This window comes from Meleagris gallopavo, chromosome 28 (genome assembly GCF_905368555.1).
Source record: "Meleagris gallopavo chromosome 28, MGAL_WU_HG_1.1, whole genome shotgun sequence".
Classification (NCBI taxonomy): Eukaryota; Metazoa; Chordata; class Aves; order Galliformes; family Phasianidae; genus Meleagris; species Meleagris gallopavo.
The window spans coordinates 48-24,079 of NC_139431.1; the positions used below are offsets into that span (position 1 = coordinate 48).

Sequence of the window (24,032 nt, forward strand, 5' to 3'; positions counted from 1 at the left end):
CTGTGGGCTCTGTTCTCAACAGTCCCTTCTCAAGAGACATTGTGCTGGGCTAGAAAAAGCAAAAAAAGCATCAGCATCAGCAACAAAACACACAGGTTAGACCCACGTGGCCAGGCAGTGAGGAGGGGAATGTCATTGCAGTGTTCAGGTGCTCCACCAGCTGGGTCTCAGCCCAAAGGAGGGGTCTTTGGTGCTTGGGACTCTGCTTTCTAAAGCAGGAAAGTGTCCAGAAGTGTGCTAGTAATGCTTGTGCAAACCTGTCTCTACCAGGACCATTCCTCTGCCTTTGGAGATGCTTGCTGAGCAGCTTGGAAAGCACTGACGTTGAGGAATGGGAGAGATGGTGCTGCTCTGAGTCCTGCTCCACTGTCTCTGGTTGGACTTGCATAGTTGCACCCTGCCAACCTCAAGCATCGTCTCGCAGCTCAGACCAGCGTCCTCTGCTCACTGCAAATCCTCCTCTGGAAAGAAGCACAAGTGACCATTCCTTGCACCTCGAAACTCTTGGAGGTGGGCAGCAAACTTAACATAGAGAGATAGGGAAGAGAGGAGATCCTGAGGGAGATATTTTAAGGCTGTGTAAGGCAGAGGGTGGCAGTGCCAGTTTGCCTTTTGGCATGTCCGTGGCTATTTCCCACACTCTTGCAGCTTCTGCTGAGCTCCTGTGTCTTCCTGGGGCTGGCCATATGAGCTTATAATATGCTAATTGTCATTAATTGGTGCTAATCATGCACAAAACTGCCTGCACTGCTGGGGATGTGGGGCTCTCCTTCCCATACAGTGACTCATGATTTCTCATCAGCTCTGCTGTGGGGTCGAGTCAAAGCAGAAAGTGATGGCCCCAGGAGGGAAAATCCATCCCTGGAGCTTCAGGGGCATTCGCAACCCCATCCTGGTGGGGGATCATTAAGATTGGAAAAGAATTCTGAGATCGAGTCCAACCATCACCCCATGCTCACTGTGTCCGTAAGAGCTGGTGATAGCCACGTTCAAGCTCCATCCTACTTTGGCACAGCACAGCTTCTGCTTCAGAGCTGCCAATGGCCTCTCCCAACTCTCTTTGTCTGCTCTGCAGCTCTGGGGCTGAATCTTGAGCACTCAGCAGCTGGTACAAAGCTGGGCCAGCCCTGGTGCAGATGACAAGATGCTGTTTGCTGGCTGCCCTCTGAGGGCTTTGAAGATTGGCGCACCCCAAAGACCTGCAGCGGGGACATCGGATGAGGGAGACAACAGTGCCTACCTGCCTGCAGGCTGGTCCTCTGTAGTGCTGAGTATCAAGTCTGACTCCATGTAAGCTCCTTAGGGAAGAAAGCAGCTTTGGGGATGTGGTGGATTTGATCAAAGAGGTCAAGCCGAGAAAGGGTCATTGAGGTTGATGGCTGAGGTGAAGCAGGGTGGCAGAAGGGATGGGTTTCCCCATATCATCACATACAAGCTGTCCTGGTGTACCCTCATGCTGCGCCCCGTGTGAAGGTGTGGGGACTTCCAACTGGTGCTGAGGCTCAGCTTTTCCCCTCTAGCCCCCACACAGGGAATGAAGGGCCACCTGCGCAGCACCCAGCCTGGCCCCGCATGGGGAGCTCTGACTGCTTCGTGCATGTCCTTTAAAGGCCTTCTCCCTTCGAGCTGCTCCCTTGGCAGCTCCTTCTGCCACAGATGCAATTGCTGTGCTGCTGGCAGTGTGCACTGCTTGGTGCCCTGGCTCCCATCCCCAGGGTCCTGACTGCGCAGAGGGCTGGGGCTGAGCTGGGGCCTTCTGGGACGGATTCGGGCAGGTAATGACCTGGGGAACATTTGGTGAACTCAGTGAGCCAAGGGAGAGTGGGGCTGCCTGGGTGTTATTTAAGCTGTGCTGTTCAATGAACTGCACTCCTCCGTGTTTCCAGCTACGGAGCAAAGATATGGGGTGGGTGGTGAGATGGGGTAAAGCAGCAGGCTGCAGGGTCTGCCACAACTGTCCCAGAGCTGATGCTTTGCAGCAGGGACTACCCCTCTCGACGGGACTGATGCTCACTGATGGGATGAGTTTGCTTTGCTTTTTGGGATTCCTGGACCCCTAGGCAGAGGTTCTGGGGACAATTCCCAATGCACATGAAAGTTGTCAGATATTCCTAGATCAAGACTGATCTCTGGGAGAAAGGGGATGGCTGGGCTCAGCTGAGGCTTTGCACAGCGTCAGCCCCTTAAATCTGTGTTTCATTTTGTATCCTGACCAAAACAAATAAACAGGAAAAAAAAAAAGAAAAAAAAGAAATTTCCTTCTGCCCCATAGCTGCATTTCTGCAGGCTCAGCTCCTGGGACTGACAGGGACTCTCTGGGCTTACTGCCATCTTTCTCTCTGTTGTTTAAACGTTGGAAAATAACTCAAATGAGATACCTGAGCTTACTTATAGAAGGGATGTGGGAATCCCATGCATTTATTTGCACAGGAGCCTACCTGCCAGGATGCTTGGGGTGACCCCAGCCCAGGTTGCTCCCTCTCTGCACCGGGCAGGGAGTGCAAATGTACCCCATGAAGGAGTGAGGGTCATGCTGCTGATGTTGGAAATCATGGGTGGGAAGTAGGAAACAGGGGTGATGGAAGGGAAAGCCCATCCTCAGCGCTGCACAGAGGTGGCTTGACGTAATCCCTCGCTTGCCTCTCCCCGTGCCCATCCCAGCAGCATCCTCCTGCAGCCCACAAATGCCTCCGCACTGCTGCTGGGTGAGAAAACATTTTAAAAATATAACATTAGAGGCGTTTTCCCATCTGTGCATGGCTAATGCGTGTCTCTCATGATAGGTGTACTGGTCCTGGAGCCTCTGTGCTGTGCAGATGAAGCCACGGGTGGACACCTCACTGGGAGAAGGGAAAGAGGTGCGGGGACGAGCCCAGGGGCGTGCAGCACGGAAACAGTGCAGGGGCAGCCGGCGGAACCCCCACCAGAGCAGGTATGTGCACCAGTTTGGTAGGGTTAGGATGGGGATGGCAGTGCTGGATGTAGTGCTCAGCCTTGTTTTGGTGCAGCAATGCTTTCTCTTCTGGGCACTGATCCTGGGGAACAAATTGCAGGGAGGAGAGGGAAAAGTACTGCTGAGTTCTGCCTGGAGCCGGGAATGAAGTTTGGGAGTGCAAACTCTTCCCCACTTGGGTGCTGGGCTCTGGCATGTTTGCTGTTTGCATAGCAGCCCTTGTGTCTCCGTGCACTGTGATGCTATGGCATCCCTGGCTCCATGTATCTGCTAGAACCCTGTGAACATAGGGCAAGATTTTGGGAGAGTGATCACATGATAAAGCCTGCTGTCCCCATAGCGGGGACATAGCCAGCTTTGCTGCTGAGCCTGCAAGGAGGCCAGCTGGCAGTGAGGTCTGCCTGGCAGTCAGGACAAAATAAATGTGCTAAGAGGCACTGCTGCAGGCCGGTGACTCATTGCTGGCTCCTCTGCAATGGAAGGGCTGTTAGGCACAGGGAGAGCTGCTGCGTCCATGCCAGGGACAATGGGGATGGAGTGGGCTGCGGAGGATGCCCAGAAAGGACGAAGGTCCTGGGCACTGCGGGTGGGATGCTGCCTCTCCTGCCAGTGTTGCTTTCAGGTTTACTCTAGTTCCTCTCTGTAGGGAGCAGCATGCAGAGCCAGCCAGGCTCCTCACAGTTCCGGATGAAGGTAAAGATATCTGGGGTGGGGGTGGTGGAAAGGAGTGGCTTTGTGCCCCCACTCTCCCTGAGCAGCATTGCATGGGTCCAGATGGGGGTCCCTCACCCAGCAGCACCTCCCTGCATCCTCATGTCCCCTCCAGTCCTGCGACCCTTACCTGCTTTCCAACAGCTCCTCCTGGATGATGGGATGATCCTTAATCCTGTGAGGGGTACTTTGGGGGATACCTGCCAGCCCACGCTCCCCAGCATCCTGGAGGTTCTGGGGGTCTCAAGGCTGCCACAGGGATGCTGCCACACTGCTGCCACCTCTCTCTGTCCCCAGGGAGAATGAGCAGTACCCAGGAGCACCTGGATAGGGTTTTGACTGGGAGCATGGAGAGCATGGAGAGTGTCAGTGAGGTGAGGAGGATAAGAGGGCAATGGGTTTGGGACTGCAGAGCTACTCAGTGATGCCTTTTTTTGGGGGGGATGCCATTCAGCACCAGGAAGGGGATTGATCTGAAAGTGCCCCTTCGCAGGAACCCGGCATGGAGCTGGCTTTTTGCACTGGAGACAACGATGGGATTGAGGAAGGTGGGTGAATCACCATGTCATGTCCTAGGCTGGGTGCCCTTATGGTGGAGCATGAAGTGGTTGGGGACAAGCATGGGAACCGTGTGGCCTGACAGGGTTCAGCTTCCTTGATGGGGACATGGGAACCGTCCCTCCTGGAAGAAGTGCTGGGGTGTTTCCACCCTACTAGCACCTATATGGGAGGATGAGAGGGAGGAGGGAAGACCAAGCAAAAGCCCTCACATATGGTCCTCCCCACAGATGGAGAAACCCCAGAGGAGCTGCCGAGTTTTCCCAGTGAGCTCTCAGTGCTGGAGAAATTGGGACTGCACAGGTAAAGGGGTGACTGGCTGCATTGCTGCTGGGGGCTGCAGAACAGGGGTCCTGAGGCACTCCTGCGGGCAGACCGAGGGCATTTTGGCATGCAGTCTGCACTGTGCCTCCAGCTCTGACAGCTGTTCTCTTTCTGCAGCACAAATTTGACGGAGCAGGATGTGGAGGTGAGGGCTTGTGGGTGGGCGAGGGAAGGGGAAAGGAGACCAATGTTCTACTGAATCCCAGCCGGGGGACTGTGTCCTGCTCCCAGGCTCCGCAGTCCCTTGGCAGTGATGCAGTTGGCATTTGGATTCAGCTCCATTTCTGTGGCACAGTGAGCACTCAGTAATCCCACAAATTTCTCCTTGAGTTCCCTGAACAGGGAGGTAGTGGAAGCCTCCCTCATAAGAATAATTGTTCTGTGAGTGCCAGGGCTGAGTCAGGCTCTGCTGCCCTGCATGCCAACCGTGACCTACAGCGAGAGCTGGTGTCTGCCCACCGCATCCTAGTACCAGCAGGCCTTGAGATTCCAGTGCATTGTTGGCTGCCAGGAGATTTCCCTATCTTGTGGCATTTCACAGAGTCTGCCCCCAGTGTGCAGTGTCCTGATGAGTGCTGGAGACAAGCAGTGCTGATGATCCTTATGGAGCACTGCCCGATAGCACAGAAAGGGAGTCTGGCTGTGTCTTGGGGACAGCCATGCGTGGTCCCGGTGGCCTCCCCTTCATGTCCCAGTCCTTTGCCCTCCTGCCTACAGGCAGCCTTTGCCCACCTCGCCCTGGCGTTTCGCTGCGACATGTTCACCCTGCAGCAACGAGTGCAGGTGGAGAAGCGAGCACAAGATGCAGCAGAGGAAAACATCCAGGAGGAGCTGGGGCAGTGCCGGACTTTTCTGGAGGTAGGTGGGCACTGGAGGGGGTTGACATCTGCTGGGGATATCCAGTTCCAGAAGGGTTTGGACAACTCCAAGTCCCAGTTCCAGCAGCTCCATGCTCTCCCCCTGCAGAGGCTGACTGCATCCTGCATGGATGTGAGCTGCAAGGAGATGCTGGAGCAGCTGCAGTGCAGCCTGGCTGTGCTGGCAGCTGCCATCAAGCGTGCCACCAGTGCTGCAGAGAAGCTGGGAGCTGTTCACCAGGTGGGTGAGGAATGGAAGTGCTGGGAACGCACTGCTGGGGGCTGTGCCTCCTCCTCCCAGTGCTCTTGTGGGTTTTGTTGGCACACACTGGGGTATCCTGGGAGTGGGAAGGGGATGCATTTGCACCCAGAGAGAGGTAGTGGTGGTCATCGTCCATGGGGACATCGGGAACCGATGGCTGGTCCTCCCGGAGATAGGAGGCACGGATGAGCCGAGCGGCGGAGGTGATGGTCCAGCACGTGGAGAACCTGAAGCGGCACCACCTGCGTGAGCACGCTGAGCTGGAGGAAATGAAGTGCCTGATCCAGCAGAACTCCCGCAACCGGCAGTTGGCAGAGACCCAGGGTGAGGTGGTCTCACTCCTGAGGGGGGCAACACTGCAGCATTCAGTTCCACCCCCCCCCCCCCCCCCCCCGAAGTCAGCATGATCCTGTGCTGGGGGGGGGGGGGCAGGGTTGGAACCATCAACTGGGGACCGGGGGTGGATGACAGCTGGGGGCTGCAGCTGCCAGACCTGATGACAAGTGTGAGGGGCCCATGTAACAGCAGCCAGAGTGGGAGCAGGTGCTGGTGGCTGTTCTGCAGCCCAGTGGGGAATTCAGAGTGGGGGCACATAAAGGGTGCCCTGTCCCTGTAAACCCCATGCTCAGTGTGTGTGTACAAGCAGTTCCCCCTGGTTGGGCACACTTGTGACTTGTGTCAAGCAGAGAGCATGTGGTCCTGTCTGCCTCCAACATGAGGGACATTCACGATTGCCTGCATGTCAGCCCCATTTTTCTTTCTGGAGGCAACATGAGGTTTCTTCTCTTTTCTTCCAGATGATGCAGAGCAGCGGCTGAGGCCTCATCCTCTGATGCGAGGTTTCCAGCAGGTAATGGCAGTACAGCACATCTCCCAACTCCCAGTACCATACCACCTCATGCCCTGCAAACATCCCTCTCCCTGCTATACCCACACACTGCTCCCCCCAGGGCAGCATCCCTCTTCCCAGCCACTGCTGTAGGCAAGGTTTGCTAGAAGCACTGGGGCAAAATGTGGGGGAGAGCTGCTGGCCTGGAGACCTCAGGCAGTCCCTCTGCGTTGCAGGGCTTGACGGGGAGGAGGCTGCTCTCTAGCTCCAGCTTGAATTTGTCTGTGCTTCCCCTACAGCTCATGAGGTAGGGGAGCGCTCAGGAGGGGCTAGATGGCACCGCTTGGCACAGCAGGGACAGGCACGATGCTCTTGGCTTTGGCGCCCCTTCTTCTCATCACCTACTGATCGGAGGCTGGCAGCATCCCTTCTCCTCCTCGATGTCCCTTGCTCACACTGGAGATGGGGAATGTGGGGAGAGATCAGCACTGTGCTCACCCCATCCCCTCCATTCCCCACAGGCATCTGCACGCCGCCGAGTCAGCATCGCTGTCATCCCAAAGCAGCTCTTGGTAAGGACATGCTTAGTGGGGACAGACGGACTTGGTGCCATCAGGCCTGGGTGCTCACGTTCCCTCCTTTGGTGCCCAGCCAGCTTCTGGCATGGATGGCCGAGCAACCCTGGCTGGTGGGCCTGAGGATGCCCAACACCAGACCAGCACTCGGAGGTAATGGTGCTGGGTGAGCGGAAGGGTGGTGGGACCACATGGCTCTGTCTGCCACCATCCCATGGGGCACAGTGTCCCATTTCTCCCTCCCTAGGAGCAAACTGGAGCCACCAAGCCACGGCAATGTGGTGAGCGAGGAGCTAGTGGTGGAAGCAGGTGGCAAGGAGTTGGAATCAATCGCAGGGGGCAAGGAGCTGGGGCAGCTCAGGATGATGTGAGCAACTCTTCATCCTCGGGGCTCTGCAATCCCAGTGCTGCCAGCATGTGGGGATGGAGGTGGGAGGTTGGGAGATGGAGTTTTGTGATTGTCCCACTGAACCTGCCCTGCCTCAGTTTCCCCATGCATTGTGAGTCACCTGTGCCCTCCTCACTCTTGTTTCATCCAGGTTTGGGCTAAACCTTGTCCCTGCTTATGACAAGTGTTGTGCCCTTTGGGTGAAGGATGTCCCTTGTTGTCTTCTCCTTAGGTCCAAGGAGTCCTCTGTGGAACTGTGGCAGCCGTGGCTCTTCATCTCACAGCCCTACTGGGTTGTGTTCTGTCTGCTTCTCCTGAGCATCGCCTTCCTCCTCCTTCTCCACCTTTTGGAGCTGCAGCGACTGCAGCCTGCTGCATCACCCAAAGCTTAGCTGCACCCACTCCCCATCATTGCTCCTGATCCCCCCCACTCCCTCCCCTCCGAAACGTCAGAGGCCCTAGAATAATAAAATTGGAGGAAAAAAATGGGGAGTTTTGATGTTGGAGCAAAGGGCGACATTCTATACTTGGAGCTTGTAGGCACAAAGCTGCAGCAGCCCGCAGCCCTGTGACAGTTTCCTGGTTCTAATGACACAGTGAGGGATACAGGGATGTCCCTTGCGTGTCCCCTTGCCCTTGGGAACAGTGCCCATGACCACCGTGGATTTGCTTTAGGGCTATGTCTCAGGTATGCTCCCTTTGTCCCTGCACTGTAGGGAATGTCACCACCTTCCCCTGCTTCCTCAACCCCAGCATGGGCACACAGGGAGAGGAAGGATCTATACCTCCAATTCCTTTTCTGCCTTAATTAAGATCTATGCTAATTCTCTACATCTGTCCCCCCGAGGGACAAACATACACCTGGAAGGAACTGATTAGCACTTAGCCCTCTTTGTAGCAGCACAAAGTACTCACAGAGGGAACTGTCGGAAGCAGCTCCATGGCTGGGACCAGTCCCAGTTCTGCACGCACATCTCGTTTCCACATCCACACCTCCAAAACATGGGTAGGCTCTGGGGGTTTTGCATGGGGTTGGGGGACTCCAGCCAGCTCAGCCAAGCTGTGGGGCCATGGGTGAGGGTCCTGTTATGGACTCTTGGGAGGATCCAAGGAGCGATGGAGACACTGGGACACCTCTTGTTGCACATGACTCACGGTCCCTATGTGCTTCCTTGCCCCATGTCCCTGAGTCACCGCAGCCTCGTGGAAGGTTGTCACCATGTGTCACCACTCCACCAGGCCCATCATTAGGGGCATGGGGTGCGCAGACAGCAGCACCCCAAGGAGTTCACTGCTGGGAAATCCTAAAATCCACCCAGCCGGGGTCAATCTTTGGGGAGTGGGCAGCTTCACCCCCCTGCGGACCTTCAGCTAAGGTGGAAGTGCTGTCCCAAAATTTTCCACGGGTGTGGCACTGCTTGGGGACACTATTGGCTCATTTAGAGACGGGGGCTGAGCAAATCCCTCCCGCCCAGGGCAGGACCTGGCTGCTGGGCTCTAGGCTCTATTTCTGGGGGCGGGGAGGAAGCACAGCACGAAAAGCAAAGCGTTTTGTTTCATCACCGCTCTTCAAAACCACGATTGCAGCACAATTTGTGGCAGCGGGGCAGACCTGGAGACAGCCCTGCCCCCTCTGCTGGGATTCCAGCACCGCCTTCCAGCAGGAAAGGAGTCGAGAAGAGAGGAAAGGAACAGAGTCAGAAGGAAAGGAGCCGGGAGGAATTGAACCGGGTGGCCGGAACCCCTTTCAGCCCTCATCCAGCCCCATCCCTGCGCTGTTCCCCCACCGCGCAGACCTAAAGGTGAGTGGGAGGGGATAGGCAGAGAATCCCTGGTGGGTAGGGGGATGTAGGGGTCACCCTGCTGTCCTTCCGTGCCTCCCTCCCCTCCCCCTTTCCTTCCCCCCCAGTTCTGTTTCCTGCTCCAAGGAGAATGTGGGTGAAAGGGGGACCGCGTTGTGTGAGTGCCACCGGAGGCATCGCTCTGGTTTGATGCACTGCAAGATGCTGAAGCCCTGGGGGTTATTTGGGGATGCTGGGCTGCATGGGTTTCCCCTTCGTCTTCACTCTGCCAACCCCTACATTCTGCTCCCACCAGGACTAAGGGAAAAGGGAATAGTCCCCTTGTCCTGCACTCTTTTCCCAGTCCCAACAGTGCTCCCAGTACCAAGCGTAATGGAGCAGGAAGAGCTTTGCAAACGGAGAGGCTTGTTCCCATCCTGGCTCCTTGCTTGGGTGCAGGGGAAAGATGTTCAGTTGGTGTGCAGGAGCCCCCAGGACATTTTGCCAATTGAAGTTGGGGTTTGCATGTCTGCTGTCCCTCCAGGGTACATCTGCTGCAGAGCAGCACTGCTGGGCATCCCACTCCACCCTGCCCCACCTCAGGCAGTGGAAGCACAGAGGAGAGGACACTCTAGGTTATTTTTGCCTGCAGCCATGTCAGCCCCAGCCCAAGCAAGAGCAGCTTCTTGGTAGCACTACCAGTGCTGTCCCAGACAAGGGACTGAGTTGTCCCCATTCCCTTGGCTGCAGTGATCTCTGTGCAGCCTGAGGGGCTGGTGCTGAGTGGGGGGCATGGCTGAGCCCCATGGGCTCAGATGACTTTTGGGGGTGCTGGTGCCATTGAGTGTTGTCTTTATCCGGAGTTCTTGGGGATGTGGTCGGGATGTGGTTTATGGATCCCCTGTGCAGAACAACCCCTCAGTGCACTGGAGAAGTGCTCACTTCCACTGCAAGTGACTAAGACCCCTCCCCCCGGGGTCTGCACAAGGTTGCTGCATCCCAAGGGGCTTTGATACCCACTTTCATAAACCCTTGGCAGAGAACACCCTGCCTTGATGGCAATCCTGTGGAGCCTGGCCCATGGGTTCTCTGGGCTGATCCCAGTCTGTGCTGGGAGCACGCACAGCAAGAGGGAGAGGCCCAGCTGCCAAGCTGTGCTTTTGGAAGCCCTCCCAACCTGCATTTGCTCTGTCCTTCCCTACCCTGTTTCCATGCGCCAGAGGATGTGAACTTGCCAGCAGTTCTGCACCCCTGGGGCTGCTTCCCCTCCGCATCCCCATGAGTCAGGACAAGGGGAAACCCAATCATCACAAATGGGCATCCCCACTCCAGGGTTGCTCTGCATGCACTGGTGCTGGATGATTTCCCTATGAGCTTCGTTTCTGCAGCTGCTCCAACCAGAGTTGTCCTGGGCTGAGTCAGGACTGGCTACAAACCCACCTCTGCCTTTAAGGGAAGAAATGAACAAAGCATTTGTGCTTTCATCTGGGGAGTACAGAGGTGGGGGCTCAGTGCCTTGCCCCCTCTTTGCTGGCAGCAAATCTGCAGGAACTGAGCAGCTGGAGTGGTTCCGACTACTGCTAAAAGCTGTTGTTGTGTGGGGGTTCAAGCTCACCGAAGGGGACATGAAGTGCCAGCACGAGCATCGTTTCCGTAGGAAACTCAAAGTAACATAGAGCTTGTTGTTCTGCCTCCTCCTTGCCAAACCAAAGCGCTGTAGTGGAATGCTGCCCTGGCATGGGGCACAGCCCTGGCCCCACTCCACTGGCTGTGGGCAGGATGCCTCAGTTTCCCCAAGCTCTTCAAATTCATTGTTTCCCACTGGTAAGGCTGGAGAGCTTCAGGGAGCTGAGGCGCAGTGCAAGGGCAATGCTCACTGTTCAAAGAGGGAGCAGAACAGCTGAGGAGCAGTGCAGCAGGATGAGACTTCCACCATGCTGCTTCTCCTGCCAGGTTGGGAGCATCTGCCAGCCCCATGGCTCGGAGGTGGATGGAAAGGGCAGAGCTTGGTGCTAGTTGTGGCGTGGGACAGCAGTGTGGTGCCACCAGGTCTGGGGAGAGGTGCATGGAGATCGGTGAGCAAGCACTGGGCAGATGCTGAGCAAGGGCAGGGTTTTGGGGGAGTGCTACACCTCAGCTCTGGTAAAAATCTCCTTGCATACTGCCAGGACTGTCTGTGTGTCATTTGGTTATTTTTGGCTTCCTCTGTGCTGATCTCCATCTGCCTCCAGGCTGGCAGCTTCCACATTGCTGGGCTGTCACAGAGCAAATCCTGCTCTCAATCCAGGGCAGCAGGGTGCTGCCCCTTCCTGCCCAGCAGTAGTTTTACTGTTCTTGGGGCACTGTGGTTTGTCCCTGCAGCCGGTACCTCACCAACAAGAGGAAGGAAGCGGTATCTTTGCTCCAAAACAGTGCTCTCACTCGCTGCAGGTGCGCACAGTACAAAGGAAGTTGCAGCCGTCCCCTTCCCTGACGTCACCCTGCACGGTGACAACACCGTGGCTTACTGGGTGCAGCCGGAAAGGGCCCTGATTCTAGTGTCACCATCATCAAGATTGCTGCACCCTGTGCTGCAAAAAACCTTGTGCTGAGACCCCAGGTCCTGCAGCATCCCTATGGGGATGGACTGGAGGATGGCACTTGGGGATCCTCTTCTTATCCCTACTGTCCCCCCAGGATGAGTACACCCGATGAGGAGCCGACCAATCCAGCCCACACACTGTTTGAGCGCTTCGTACACGCCAGGCAGTGCCAGGAGGTACTGAGCTGCTTTGCGGAGCTGTGTCATCAGCTGGGGCTGCAGGGCAATGGGCTGCAGCTGTACCACAGCCTCAAGGCTGCCCTCAACTTTTGGAGTGCCAAGGCTCTGTGGAGCAAGCTGGATAAGAAAGCAGGACACAAGGACTACGACCAGGGCACTGCCTGCGCCCACACCAAGGTACAGGTGGCTGTGGGATGTGAGGTTGGGTCCCTATGTTGTGTCCGTGGAGTGGAAGCATCTGTTGGGATGTCCTTGGAGGAGGGTGCAGGATGTGCCAGTTGGGATGGCAGTGCAGTTTAATGTCTTCAAGTGGATTGATGTGTTAATTAGCCCCCATGCCCTCCCATGGCACGAAGCCACCTTGGTGCTGCTCAGTGGCAGTGTCCATCCTGTCCCCACTGTGGGGATTGCAAAAGAGTGGAGGGATATAGTGACACAACACCATGTGTCCCCATGGGGCTGGGGACCTCAATTCTGTCCCTCATCTCCCCGCTGTCGCCTCTCCTCCCCACTGTCACTTCCTGCCTGGCAGCGGTTCAAAGTTCAGTCTCATTACTGAGTTTCGCTACCAGCGAAACTTCCGTATCTGCAGAGAGGGAAAGCATGTGCTCCTTATCTTGCCTGGTACATAATTGCTGCCATTGCCATGACGCCAAGGCAAGATTCAGCCTGTAGGGAGGTGCCCCACAGGGCACCCTGTTTGCAGCATGGGGAGCAAGGAGGGGAGTGGGAAGAGATGGAGCAATGGTTTAGGGTGGATTAGGGTGAGATTAGCCTTGAGCCTGACGTAACACCTTGGGGACGACACATTGCCGGGATGTCACATCATGGGGATGTCACACCATGGGGACATCATGCCATCTGTCCCCTCTGCAGTGTCTGGTGGTGGGTGCTGGTCCCTGTGGACTGCGCACTGCCATCGAGCTGACGCTGCTTGGTGCCCGTGTGGTGCTGCTGGAGAAACGTGACTCCTTCTCCCGTAACAATGTGCTGCACCTCTGGCCTTTCACCATCCATGATCTGCGGGCACTGGGCGCCAAGAAGTTCTACGGGCGCTTCTGCACTGGCACACTGGACCACATCAGTGAGTGATTTGGGTGCACCCCAGGGTTGGGCAGATAGTGCAGCTCTCATTGCTCCCCCTGTGTCCACTTGCAGGTATCCGGCAGCTGCAGCTCATCCTGCTGAAGGTGGCCCTATTGCTGGGTGTGGAGGTGCATACCAAGGTTCAATTTAAAGGCCTCCAGCCCCCCACAGGCAAAGCAACTGGACAGGGTAAGGCATGGCTGTAGGGTTGTGGCGTCCTGGGGACACAAGCAGACCCCAGTGACTCCCCTGTCCCGCAGGCGGCTGGCGGGCTGTGCTGCAGCCCAGCTCCTCTCCCCTCAGCCACTATGAGTTTGATGTCCTCATCTCGGCTGGGGGAGGCAAGTTTGTCCCAGAAGGCTTCAAGAGGAAGGAGATGCGGGGCAAGCTGGCCATTGGCATCACCGCCAACTTCATCAACCGCTACAGCCGGGCAGAGGTGGAGGTAGCCGAGATCAGCGGCGTGGCCCGGATCTACAACCAGAAGTTCTTCCAAAACCTCTACAACAGAACAGGTTGGTGGTCCTGGGTCAGTGGGGAGGTCCTGAGGTGTGCACCCTATAGTGGGTGCATGTCCCCACATGGTCACCACACTGGCGGGGACATGCAGTGGCCCCATAAAGCTCATAGGTTCTGCTCCAGATGTGCACCCTGTGGTGGGTGCATATCCCCCCACAGTGATCCTATTGGTGAGGATGATGGGTAGCTCAGCTCAACTCAGCTCCTTCTTCATCACCAGGGATTGATTTGGAGAACATCGTCTACTACAAGGATGATACGCACTACTTCGTCATGACAGCCAAGAAGCAGAGCTTGCTGAAGAAGGGTGTCATCCTGCAGGTGAGGCGAGTGGGTTTGTCCCACCACTGGGATGGGGACAAATGCCACTTCCCATCCTGGTTGGACCCACCTCTCCCTCTAGGACAAAGCGGACATTGAGAGCCTCCTGTCCCCAGACAACGTGAACTGGGATGCACTGCTTAGCTATGCCAAGGAGGCCGCCAACTTCTCCACCAACTACTGCCTGCCTGAGCTGGAGTTCGCCCTCAACCATCGCAATCAGCCAGACGTCGACATGTTTGACTTCACCTGCATGACACGCTCCGAGAATGCAGCACTGGTGCGGGAGCACAACGGGGCACGCCTACTGCTGGGGCTGGTGGGCGACTGCCTGGTGGAGGTGAGCACTGTGCCTCAGTTTCCCTATCTCTGAGCTGCTCAGTGCCCCCTATCCCCATGGACACATACCCAAATTGCTGGTAGCAAGATACATTGATGGGGATGGGTTATCCCTTCTCCACACCCACTGGAGATGGTTGGGATGCAGCCCAGTTCCTCCTGGTGTGCAGCATCATCTATGCAGTCATGGAGCTGGGGAGGAGATGTCTGTCTTTCCCTCTGTCCACACCTCGCCACCTCTTCCTGCTTTCATCTCCATCCAAGCCTGCCTGCTCCCTGCCTCCTCCCAGCTATCCCAACTGGCCACACAGCTCCATCCCCATCCCTGTCCCCACCCCTTTACCTTCCTCTCCACAGCCCTTCTGGCCTCTGGGCACTGGTGTGGCTCGGGGCTTCCTGGCCGCCTTTGATGCGGCATGGATGGTGCGGCGGTGGGCAGCTGGGACACCTCCTCTGGAGGTGTTGGCAGAGAGGTGAGAGTCCGCCCTGGAATGGTTGTGCGCTCAGTATGGGGGGGAGGTGTGAGGGTGGATGTGACACCCAGCACCATCCCCTTGTGCCCAGGGAGAGCATCTACCAGCGCCTGTCACAGACCTCTCCGGACAACACCAACAAGAACATCGCACAGTACAGCATCGACCCCACCACACGTTACCCCAACCTCAACCTGCAGGCTATCAGACCCAGCCAGGTACTGGCCTGGAGTATGGATGAAGAGCATCAGCTCTCCACTTCCCAGCCCAGGGGTATCCTGCTTGGGTGGGAGAGACAGCAGCCATCCAGCTTGGTGCCCATCAGTGAGGTGACACCAGTTGTGTGCCGCCAGTTGACATGGTCCGCTCCTAACTGGCATGGTCCCCTGTCCCCCACGGGTGTGAAATCACAGCTGTAGGTCCCCTAGGTGTGCGATGCATTTCCTGTGGCAGCTGGGTGGTGGAGGGAAGGGGGGTGTCTGGGTGTTCCCTTTGCTAATGCCAGCTCTGATGGCATTGGTTGGATGCAGTTGGTGACCTGAATGTCCCCCCTGGCAGGTCCGGGACTTCTACCTCATAGGCAAGGTGGAGGTGGACCACAAGAAGAAGATTGACAACAGGCTCAGCACTGGTAGGAGCAGCCCCATGGTCCTCCCACCTCCGGGACCCTTCCTGCAGGCCACGGCAGAGTGGCTTCTGCCCTGATTTCCCTCCCCACCCCTCATTTTGAAACCCTGTCATACAGGCAGTGCGCTCCTCCCAGCAATGTCTGCATCCCCATCCTATTCTCTGTGACAGAGCCCCCATGGAGACAGCTCCTATCCCACTGCTTTCTTTTGGAGATGTTTGTTTCCCTCCTCCTGATGCTTTCTCATTTCATTCATTGAGCTCCAGGGGACACTGCATGATGAAGTCCCCACTTAACACATGATGCCATGGGTGGAGGACCTCTGTGGGGGTGTCCTTGGGTTGGGATGGGGACACGTGTGCTGCTGCCTTTCCAGCTGTCTGCGGAGACACCTATAAGGAGCTGCTGCGCTGGTGCCAGGATAGCACGGATGGGTATCGTGGGGTGGAGGTGATTGACTTCACGTCCTCCTGGACCAGTGGTTTGGCTCTCTGTGCCCTCATCCATCGATTTCGTCCCCACTTGGTGTAAGTGTCCATCCCCAGACACCCCCACCCTACAGCACCCACCCTGACTACATGCACCCTCTCTGCAGGGATTTCAACGCCATAGACCCACAGGACCCCATACGCACCCACCAGCTGATGCTGGATGTGGCAGAGCAGGAGCTGGGCATCCAGCCTATCCTCTCCAGTGCTGAGATGGCCACCATGGCTGAGTCCAACCGCCTGGGGCTCATCACCTACCTCAGCCAGTTCTACGAAGCATTCAAGCCTCCTCCTCCAGGTGTGAATTGTAGAGTGGGTTATCCCACCCTGAGCCCCCCATGGGGTCAGCTGGGTGCTCCCCATTTACATCCCCTCTGTGCAGCATCAACAGAGCTCAGCAAGAAGCCGCTGTCCCCCTGTGGCACCAAAGGGGCCATTCTCTTTCTCAGCAAGCTGCAGAAGAGCCGCATCCTGACTCACAAGCGCACCCAGGTGAGGACCCATCTCATCACCCCACGATGCTCCCCACAGCATCCCTCATAACTCTGAGTCCCATATTTGTGTTGGCAGGCCAGTGTGCAGAAGGATGCTGAGGGCAAGAAGAGCAAAAGGGACAGCACAGAGGTGGGTGCCTGCTGAATACCAAAGGGACGCTCTGTGTGGTGCAGCCTGTGGAGTACTGAACCCTGCTTGGTGCTGTGCCCTTAGATTGATGCAGTGCCATCTGGAGATACTATGGATAATGACCACGATGCACAATCTGCTGCCACCATGGACCCCGCACAGGTTGGTCCTCACCTTGTGCTTGGAGGGCTCCTCCTGCATGGGGCCAAGCCAAGGGCTGGCAGACGGGCTGCGTCAGCAGACGCCCATGAGCTGCCGGCTCCTCCCACAGCATTTCCTGACCTAACTGGTTTTCTGGAGCCAGGCGCTGCAGCTCCCTTCCTCCCTGTGTCAACAACTGAGCTTCTCTACAAGAGGAGCCCCCAGCACCACCCAACCCCAAAGACTGGGTCACCCACATCACCCCAACCCGTCCTGTCCTCCCACAGACATCGGTTCGCCCAGAGAGCAGTGATGCCTGCTACTTCTGTGCACGCCGCGTCTACATCCTGGAACGGGCCAGCGCCGAGGGACTCTTCTTCCACCGCAGCTGCTTCCAGTGCTGGCGCTGTGGGGCCACGCTGCGCCTAGGAGACTACGCCTTCAACGAGGAGGACGGTGAGTGTGTTTGGAGACAGAGACCAGGGGGGTGGGTGACTCTCTTTGCAACCTCTTTGCTTGCTCATTGTGTGGTTTGCACCATCCTCCCAGGTCACTTCTATTGCTCACTTCACTTCCCCGACACCCTTAGCATGGAGCTGCTCCCGAACAAACCTTCCATGCTGCCTGATGGGGTAAGTGGCCATGAATAGGATCAAATAGTGGGAGGGAATGCTTGGGTATACCCTCACACTCATCACTCCTCCGCTACCCCTGCGGGTTTAGGATGCTGTCACTGACGATGTGCTCTCAGATGCTGGGAGCCCCTGTGCATCCCCTGAGCAGGAGGAGCCCGGACCCCCACCCACTTCCCCACAGCCATCCGGGAAGCCCAAGGTAGAGGAGGGTGTGGGCACTGGTGAAGTGAAGGATGCTACGGGCACTGGTGAGATACTGGAGCAGGAGCTGCTGGGTTTGGGGATGGAGGATACAATGGAGGAGGATGAGAAGAGGGAAGGTCCCAGCACAGAGCCTCATAAGGCAGTGGAGGATGCTGAAGAGAGTGGTGGCAGGAGGAAGATCATCCTCTCAGACCTGGAGAAGCTCCATCTCTCCTCACTGAGCCTCATGGGCGACACAGAGGCTGAGCCTCCCCCCAAGCCAGCACGGCTGCGGCTGCAGGCACCGCTTGAGGCCATGCTAGGTGTGCAGGCAGAGGTGGCCTGGGAGGAGAAGGAAGAGGAGGAAGAAGAAGCAGCCATGGAAGAAGGTGGGTGGCTGCTGAGCTGGGCTGAGGGTCCCTCTTGGGCCCCATTGTGCCTCAACTGTTCTGTGCTTTGGGGGAACGCAGATCTGGAGGAGAGTGACAGTGAGGAAGAGGAGGAGGAGGAAGGCTCGGACCTGGGCATCATGGGAGAGTTGGTATGTTCAGGCAGCAGCAAACCCACTGGTCCCACACTGTCTCACATCAAGGCATCAGGTATGGCTCTGCCTCACCCTTCCCATATCCCTGCACAGAACCTGATAGTGGGGAGCACAGAGAAGTACCCCACCTGGAAACGCACGCTGGACCGCCGTGCACGGGAGGCACAGATGAAGCGGTTCTGCAAAGCCCAGGTAGGGAGCCCCACTATAGTGGCCAGGTTCCCATCCCCGTCCTTACCTCATGCACTGGGATGCACTGGCCAACCGTTACTCCTCCCCACCCCACAGGCCATCCAGCGGCGGCTGGAGGAGATCGAGGTGACATTCCGAGAGCTGGAGCAGCAGGGTATCAAGCTGGAGAAGTTCCTTCGGGAGGACACTGGTAAGGATTTGCTATTGTGGGGCTTCTCAGTGCCCAAGGAAGGGTTCACACCACTCATCCTGCCCTGCCTTGCAGACAGCCCAGCTGACCAGAAGACGCAGTGGATGAACCAGTTGCTGTACCTGGTGCAGAAAAAGAACAGCCTGATGTTAGAGGAGTCGGACCTCATGATCACGTAGGTCTGGGGATTATGCTGCATGGGCTTCCGCCCGCAGGCCCCTGGCCCCATGCTCACTTCTCTCTATTTCTGCCCTGCAGGGTGCAGGAGCTGAAGCTGGAGGAGCAGCAGTGGCAGCTGGACCAGGAGCTGCGATGGTACATAGAGAAAGAAGGTAAGCGTCTGTGTGTACTGGCGGTAGGGGCTGTATTTGGTGGGGACCCCCAGCCATGCTGCAGCCCCTGCTACTCCCACAGAAGCCCTGAAGACCCCTGAGGACCGTGCAGCTGAGCAACAGATCCTGGCTCAGCTGCTGAAGGTGGTGGACAAGCGCAACGCACTCATCCACATGCAGGAGGAGAAGCGGCTCAGTGAGCTGCATCCCTGAAGGATTCTCATTTGGGGGGGGGGAGTTCTAGCAGTGCCCCTTCCCAGGCTAAGCATCACCCCAAGCTGCTTTGCAGGCAACTGCCATGGCGAAGCTGGGTCCCCACTTGCTATGGAGGGGGTGACAGCAAGGAGCATCCCCGTTCTGCAGCACAGAAGAAGTGCCCCCAACATCCAGCTTAATTTTGCCTTGGCCTTGTGCTTGCTTGAAAATGAGATTTGCAGGGCACGTGAAATACATGGGCTGCATGGCTCTGCCCAGGATTTGTCAGAGGAGGAAAAATCCCCATAGGGGAACTGGAGTCTCTCTCGCTGCAAGAGATGCCACAGCTGTGACCCCTTCAAGGCAGATGCTGCCACAAGACAGAACTGGAGGCATCGAAAGCTTTTGGTCCCGCAAAACCCCTCGTGCTCAAGCTGCTCCACTGCCTTCCTCAGAACAGTGCCTCGGTCCCAGTGTGTGACGGCTCCATGCCCACTAGACCCCAAGGGCCCATGACCACCATGGGCCCATGGCAGCTTCATACCAGATGTGGTGGGGCAGCAGCAGGAGCAGCACCTGGAAGCCACTCTGGGACATCCATCCCAATCAAGAACATCCATCCCAGCTGGGGACACCCACCCTAATCAAGGACATCCATCCTAGATGGGAACATCCACCCCAACCCCTGACATCTGGCTTTACAAATGGGGCCACCAATGGCCAGACTAGACTGAGCCCGTAGCTCTGGATCTGTCCCGATCCACCGCAGGATACAAGGGTCAAAAACTCCTGTGCAATGTGATATGGGAGGAGGATGTTTACCCAGCAGCTCTCCTAGTGGATTTTGCCCACAGCTAGCACTATCTGTGACATAGGACAAAGGGCACTGGTGGCCACATCCTCCTTGGCCCTTTCGGGCTTCTCCAATTCCAGTGCCTTTGCATGGACCTTTAAAGAGTTTCCGGTTGCTGCAGAGCTGTTCTCCACAGTGATGTGGTGCTTACAGTATGGGAGTCCTGGGTGTGGGATGCTCTGCACCTCCCACTCTGCTGCAATCCCCTGCCTTGGAATAAAACCTCCTTGACATGACACAAAGGATTAAAACACCTCTTTTATTTTCTTCAGTTAAAAAAGGGGTCAGGATGGGGCCGGGTCAGTGGCGGTGGAGGGGCTGTTCCTGCAGCCCCCGCATCGCCATCTCCATCTGCTCCTCAGTGCCCTGCAGCATCTTCACCTCGATGCTGTGGAAGAGGTGGAGGCCAGCAGCAAGGAGGAGGATGGCAAGGGCAAGGAAGGCCAGCAGGGAGAAGGAGAGAGCAGGGAAGGGCTTCCCAGCCACCAGCCCTCCCAGCACACCCAGCACTCCCACCGCCTGTAGCAGCAGCAGCAGTATGGCCAGCACTGCCATCCTGCCTGAGGAATAACGCTGCCGCCGTGCTGTCAGCAGCCCCATGCACACCTCTGTCCGTGCCTCACTCAGCACCTCCACCAGCGCCGGCGCTGTGGGAACGGGGACTTGGGGGTGACATCTATCCACAGCCATTTGGTCCCCATCCAACATATTTCTGTCAGCTCCCTTCCAAGGGGTGCCCCAAAATATCCTCCCCATTTCAAAGCCAGTGGTCAGCAGGATCCCAGTGCATGCAGGATCCCACTGGTGTCCTCAAACCCATGTCAAGGGGACCCCAGTGGTGTCCCCAAACCTTACTGGCTGTGCCAGTGGTGACACCCGCTGTCTGTCCCCTCCTTTGGATGCACAGCATTGCCATCACAGCCTCGTGGTCTGAGTAAGGGATGTCCATTCCTGGGACTGTTCCCGTGGTGGTCCTCAGCTCTTCACACTTCACTGTGAAGCTGGAGATAGCCTGGGAGAGGGGGCAGTGGGGTCACTGGCTGTCCTCTGCCCCATGTGCAGCACGGAGGGACCCTGTCACCTTGTAGAGGATGTAGTCGATGCGGATGCCCAACGGGAAGGGCTGTAGCTCCGACTTGACAGTGAAGCAGTTATTTGGAATGAGAGTGCAGCCGTCCTCGCAGCCCTGACAACAAAAGCCCTGTGCCATACCCTGGGCAAGGATGGGCACACAGGACCTGGGGGTGTGCTTGCTGAGCTGCCACTCACCTCAAAGTGCTTGGCCTCAGTAAAGGCATCCTGCAGTCCCGTCCAGCCACGCAGAAGCCGGATGCCCACGTCTCCAGGGTGCATGTTGAGGTCTCCCCCCAGCAGCACTACATCAGCCGCCTTTGCCGTGTGGCTGCAGGGACAAGACTGACTCAACCCTCTGGTTCAGCCCTGGGAAAGGGGCACCCCGTACTGCACCCCTCCCATAGTCCTGGCTGCAAGCTGTGAGCACTCACCGAATGAACTGCGCCAGTTCCCAGGCTTGCACCACGCGGTGGGGCAGGTAGGCGTCCTTCTCCCGGCTGTACTCAGCATGCAGCTGGAAAAACAGGGGACAAAGCAGCCATGATCTCCTCCCCACAGCACCTATCCCGCTCCACAGCTTCCTGCAATGCTTTGGTCCCATAGCTCTGCCTTCATTCTACTGACAGCTTGGGACCTTCATTCCACTGTGCTGCTCAGCTGGGGTCACTGTCCCCCCACCCTATCCAATATTAAATACTGCATTTTAGCAGTGTTCCCAGAGAGGGGACAGCAAAGGAGGGGTGCAGCCATCTGTCTCCTTCAGATACTCACGTGTGTGACATAGATGTTGAAGGTGATCTCGGCAATCCTGACAACAACGAGACCCACAGACTTGCCGCAGAACCAGTCTCCATGGTGCAGCTGCCGAAGGCGAAGGGGGGAGGCAGGGGCTGGCACGTCTCAGTAGCGCCCTGTGAATGCCATGTGCCCTACCCACCGCACTCACCATATAGGGGTAACCATTGAGTGAGTACTGGTGGAGCAGTGTGTCCAGGATGGGGAACTTGGAGAAGACACAGAGGCCACTGCCGATGACACCACTGCAAGGGGACACAGTGAACAACCACCTCCCACCCTCTAGGGAATGTCCCAGCCCTTCTCACCTTCGGAAATAATGGGAGAAGGGGCAGCAACCACCCAGCTTTGCCTTCAGGTCACTGTAATCACGCTCGCTCCATATCTGCGGGACAGTGAGATAGGCTGAGACCGGGTGTGCTCAGCATTTGGGCTGTGACTGGCACGATCAGCTCATGAGTGAGCTCACCTCCTGCAGCAGGACAAGGTCGAAGCCCTCCCGGCATAGCCGGTCTCCGATGAGGCGGATGCGCTCCTGCCGCCGCTTGCTCAGGTAACAGATGGCCCTAAGCCATGGAGAGGAGCTGGGGATAAGGGCTCGTGGGGACCCAAAATGGGGGAAGAGGGTATGGGGCAGGATGCAACTCAGGTGGGGGGGAGATGGGGTGGTAGGGTCGTTGGGCAATAGGGATGTGCAAGGAGGCTCTCTGAGGATGGCTTTCCTCACCTGCAAGGTGAAGCAGCACATTTGGGGGACACATGGAGGGCTCTTTCCATGTGGGAGAATGGGGAGCACAGGGGAACAGATAAGGAGTAGGACAAAGCCCAGCCGAGTGCCCTGCCCTCTGTTTGGGCTGTGAAAACAGTGTGATCCCACAGCCAAGCAGGCATGAAGGTGGCCCTCCTAGGGCAGATGGCTTCATACCCACAGCCTCACCGGGCTCAGCACCTACCAGCAGTTGAGGTCAAAGACACGGAGACGCAGTGCAGGGTCCTTCTCCATTGCCCAGCAGCAGCACACGGGAAGGTCCTGCAGCAAGCAGCTTTGGGGTGACAGAGCCACACAGAGGGCACAATGCTCAGCCTGCCCCCAGCTCTCCCTCCCTCTCCCCTTGAACCTCAAATTGCCCCAAAATGGGGAGCCAACTGCCCAAACCCGCTCCGTGCTGATGGGGACAAGCTGGGCGCTGAAAGGAGTGGGGGCAGGGATGGGGCACCTCCCTATACTGAGTTGTGCTTCCTGGATAGATTTGAACCGCAGTGTTACTGCACAGCCCAAAGCACGAAAAGTTATGGAGAGCTATGGGGAACGGACCCTGACCCGAGCCAAACTCCACCGTCCCACTGCGCATCACACAAAGGAGTTTTAAAAACTGGAAAGAAAGAAAAAAAAGAAAAAAGAGCCACGTGCACGTCCCCTGCCCCCGCGCCGGGCGCCTGGCCCGGCCCAGAGCTCCCATTCGAGCTCTCACCGAACTCTCAGCCCGGGCCGATGCCACTCGGCGGGCGGCGGAATCGGGACGCGGAGCAACAGGTGGAGGCGGAGCAGAGCGCGGTGCCGGAGCGCGGCGCAAAATCAGGAGCGCACCTGGTGTGTGTGTGCCGGTCCGGCTGCGGTCCGGCTGCGGTGCCGTGCCTGTTGAGGTCGGGTTGCGGTGCAGTGCCGCGGGACTACAAGTCCCGGCAGTCAGCAGTGCGGAACGGGAAGGGGAAGGCAGCAGGGAGCGGCCCCGGGAGGGCGGTGCGCAGCGACTGGAGGCAGGGCGGCTGTGCGCGGCGTTGGTGGAGTCGCTGAGTCCCTCGAGCCGCCCGGCGCTGGGCCCCGCGCTGCTGCAGAACCGCCTTTGGGCGCTGCTGCCCCGCTGCTCCCTGCAGTCCCGTAGTCTTTTTGGGTCCAGCGTGCAAGCTGAGCTGGGTGAAGTGGAAATGAATATCTCAGGTGTCGTCATGCCACGCTGGACGGTTTGGCTTGCAGAAAGAGGAAGTATGGCCAGCGTTAGAACACGGCCTCTGCTTCGCCTTGTGATGGGAGAAGATCGGGTGTTAAGTAGCCGCGGGAGTGAAAGCAAAGCTGTAAGGCGCGATTGTTATTGACGGCACACACTCAGACCTCCAATGCCTGATGCTGGCACAAGGCAGGCTGCAACCCGCTAAATATGGGTCAGTGAACCCAGCGATGCTGCAGGGCTTCTCCCTCCAGCCTGGGAGACAGGGCAGGAAGAGAGTGGGAACAGGGCAAGGCCAACCCAGCAGGCAGCCATCCAACCCTGCGAACCCATTACCAACCGAGGCAGCACTACAAACCCATTATCAACCCTGTAAATCCATCCAATTCTACAAACCTATCACCACTCATTCAACCCTACAAAAAACAGCAACTGCAGGATACATCCCAACTCTGGGTTAATTGCAGAAGTGTAG

At 57.3% G+C, this 24,032-nt stretch overlaps 3 protein-coding genes across 11 annotated transcripts; 2 read left to right on the forward strand and 1 right to left on the reverse strand.

Moving 5' to 3' along the window:
• Positions 1-259: 259 nt before the first annotated feature.
• LOC104914470 (inositol 1,4,5-triphosphate receptor associated 2) lies at positions 260-8,592 on the forward strand. 7 transcript variants are annotated; one of them, XM_085210623.1, is made up of 16 exons: positions 261-510; positions 1,076-1,290; positions 2,784-2,932; positions 3,600-3,646; positions 3,962-4,038; positions 4,158-4,212; positions 4,453-4,525; positions 4,664-4,691; positions 5,264-5,404; positions 5,513-5,644; positions 5,842-5,989; positions 6,463-6,515; positions 7,016-7,066; positions 7,150-7,222; positions 7,295-7,436; positions 7,690-8,592. In XM_085210623.1, exons 3-16 carry the CDS (start codon positions 2,817-2,819, stop codon positions 7,847-7,849), a joined length of 1,296 nt encoding a protein of 431 aa, XP_085066749.1. In that variant the 5' UTR covers positions 261-510; positions 1,076-1,290; positions 2,784-2,816; the 3' UTR covers positions 7,850-8,592. The 7 variants fall into 7 exon arrangements, 6 of the variants coding, with proteins under 6 accessions (XP_085066750.1, XP_085066749.1, XP_085066747.1 ...); XM_085210624.1 differs by lacking the exon at positions 1,076-1,290 and having other exon boundaries at positions 260-510; XM_085210621.1 differs by lacking the exons at positions 261-510; positions 1,076-1,290 and adding an exon at positions 1,607-1,775.
• Positions 8,593-9,017: 425 nt separating this feature from the next.
• MICAL1 (microtubule associated monooxygenase, calponin and LIM domain containing 1) lies at positions 9,018-19,993 on the forward strand. Of its 2 annotated transcripts, none has more exons than XM_085210598.1 (24): positions 9,018-9,259; positions 11,915-12,176; positions 12,876-13,083; positions 13,158-13,274; positions 13,346-13,600; positions 13,825-13,925; positions 14,008-14,265; positions 14,622-14,737; positions 14,829-14,955; positions 15,296-15,368; positions 15,742-15,892; positions 15,961-16,151; positions 16,236-16,345; positions 16,424-16,477; positions 16,562-16,639; positions 16,906-17,074; positions 17,168-17,250; positions 17,342-17,825; positions 17,907-17,977; positions 18,074-18,172; positions 18,269-18,362; positions 18,438-18,537; positions 18,621-18,694; positions 18,777-19,993. In XM_085210598.1, the coding sequence occupies exons 2-24, from the start codon at positions 11,916-11,918 to the stop codon at positions 18,905-18,907; spliced, it is 3,405 nt and encodes a 1,134-aa protein (XP_085066724.1). In that variant the 5' UTR covers positions 9,018-9,259; position 11,915; the 3' UTR covers positions 18,908-19,993. The 2 variants fall into 2 exon arrangements, with proteins under 2 accessions (XP_085066724.1, XP_085066725.1); XM_085210599.1 differs by lacking the exon at positions 9,018-9,259 and adding an exon at positions 11,685-11,837.
• Positions 19,983-23,261, reverse strand: SMPD2 (sphingomyelin phosphodiesterase 2). Of its 2 annotated transcripts, XM_010724105.4 has the most exons (11): positions 23,200-23,261; positions 22,565-22,641; positions 22,081-22,177; positions 21,920-21,996; positions 21,763-21,856; positions 21,588-21,677; positions 21,248-21,330; positions 21,012-21,144; positions 20,824-20,928; positions 20,598-20,754; positions 19,983-20,389 (listed from the first exon to the last, which is right to left on the reverse strand). In XM_010724105.4, the coding sequence occupies exons 2-11, from the start codon at positions 22,612-22,614 to the stop codon at positions 20,043-20,045; spliced, it is 1,233 nt and encodes a 410-aa protein (XP_010722407.1). In that variant the 5' UTR covers positions 22,615-22,641; positions 23,200-23,261; the 3' UTR covers positions 19,983-20,042. The 2 variants fall into 2 exon arrangements, with proteins under 2 accessions (XP_010722407.1, XP_085066741.1); XM_085210615.1 differs by lacking the exons at positions 22,565-22,641; positions 23,200-23,261 and adding an exon at positions 22,339-22,502.
• Positions 23,262-24,032: the final 771 nt, after the last annotated feature.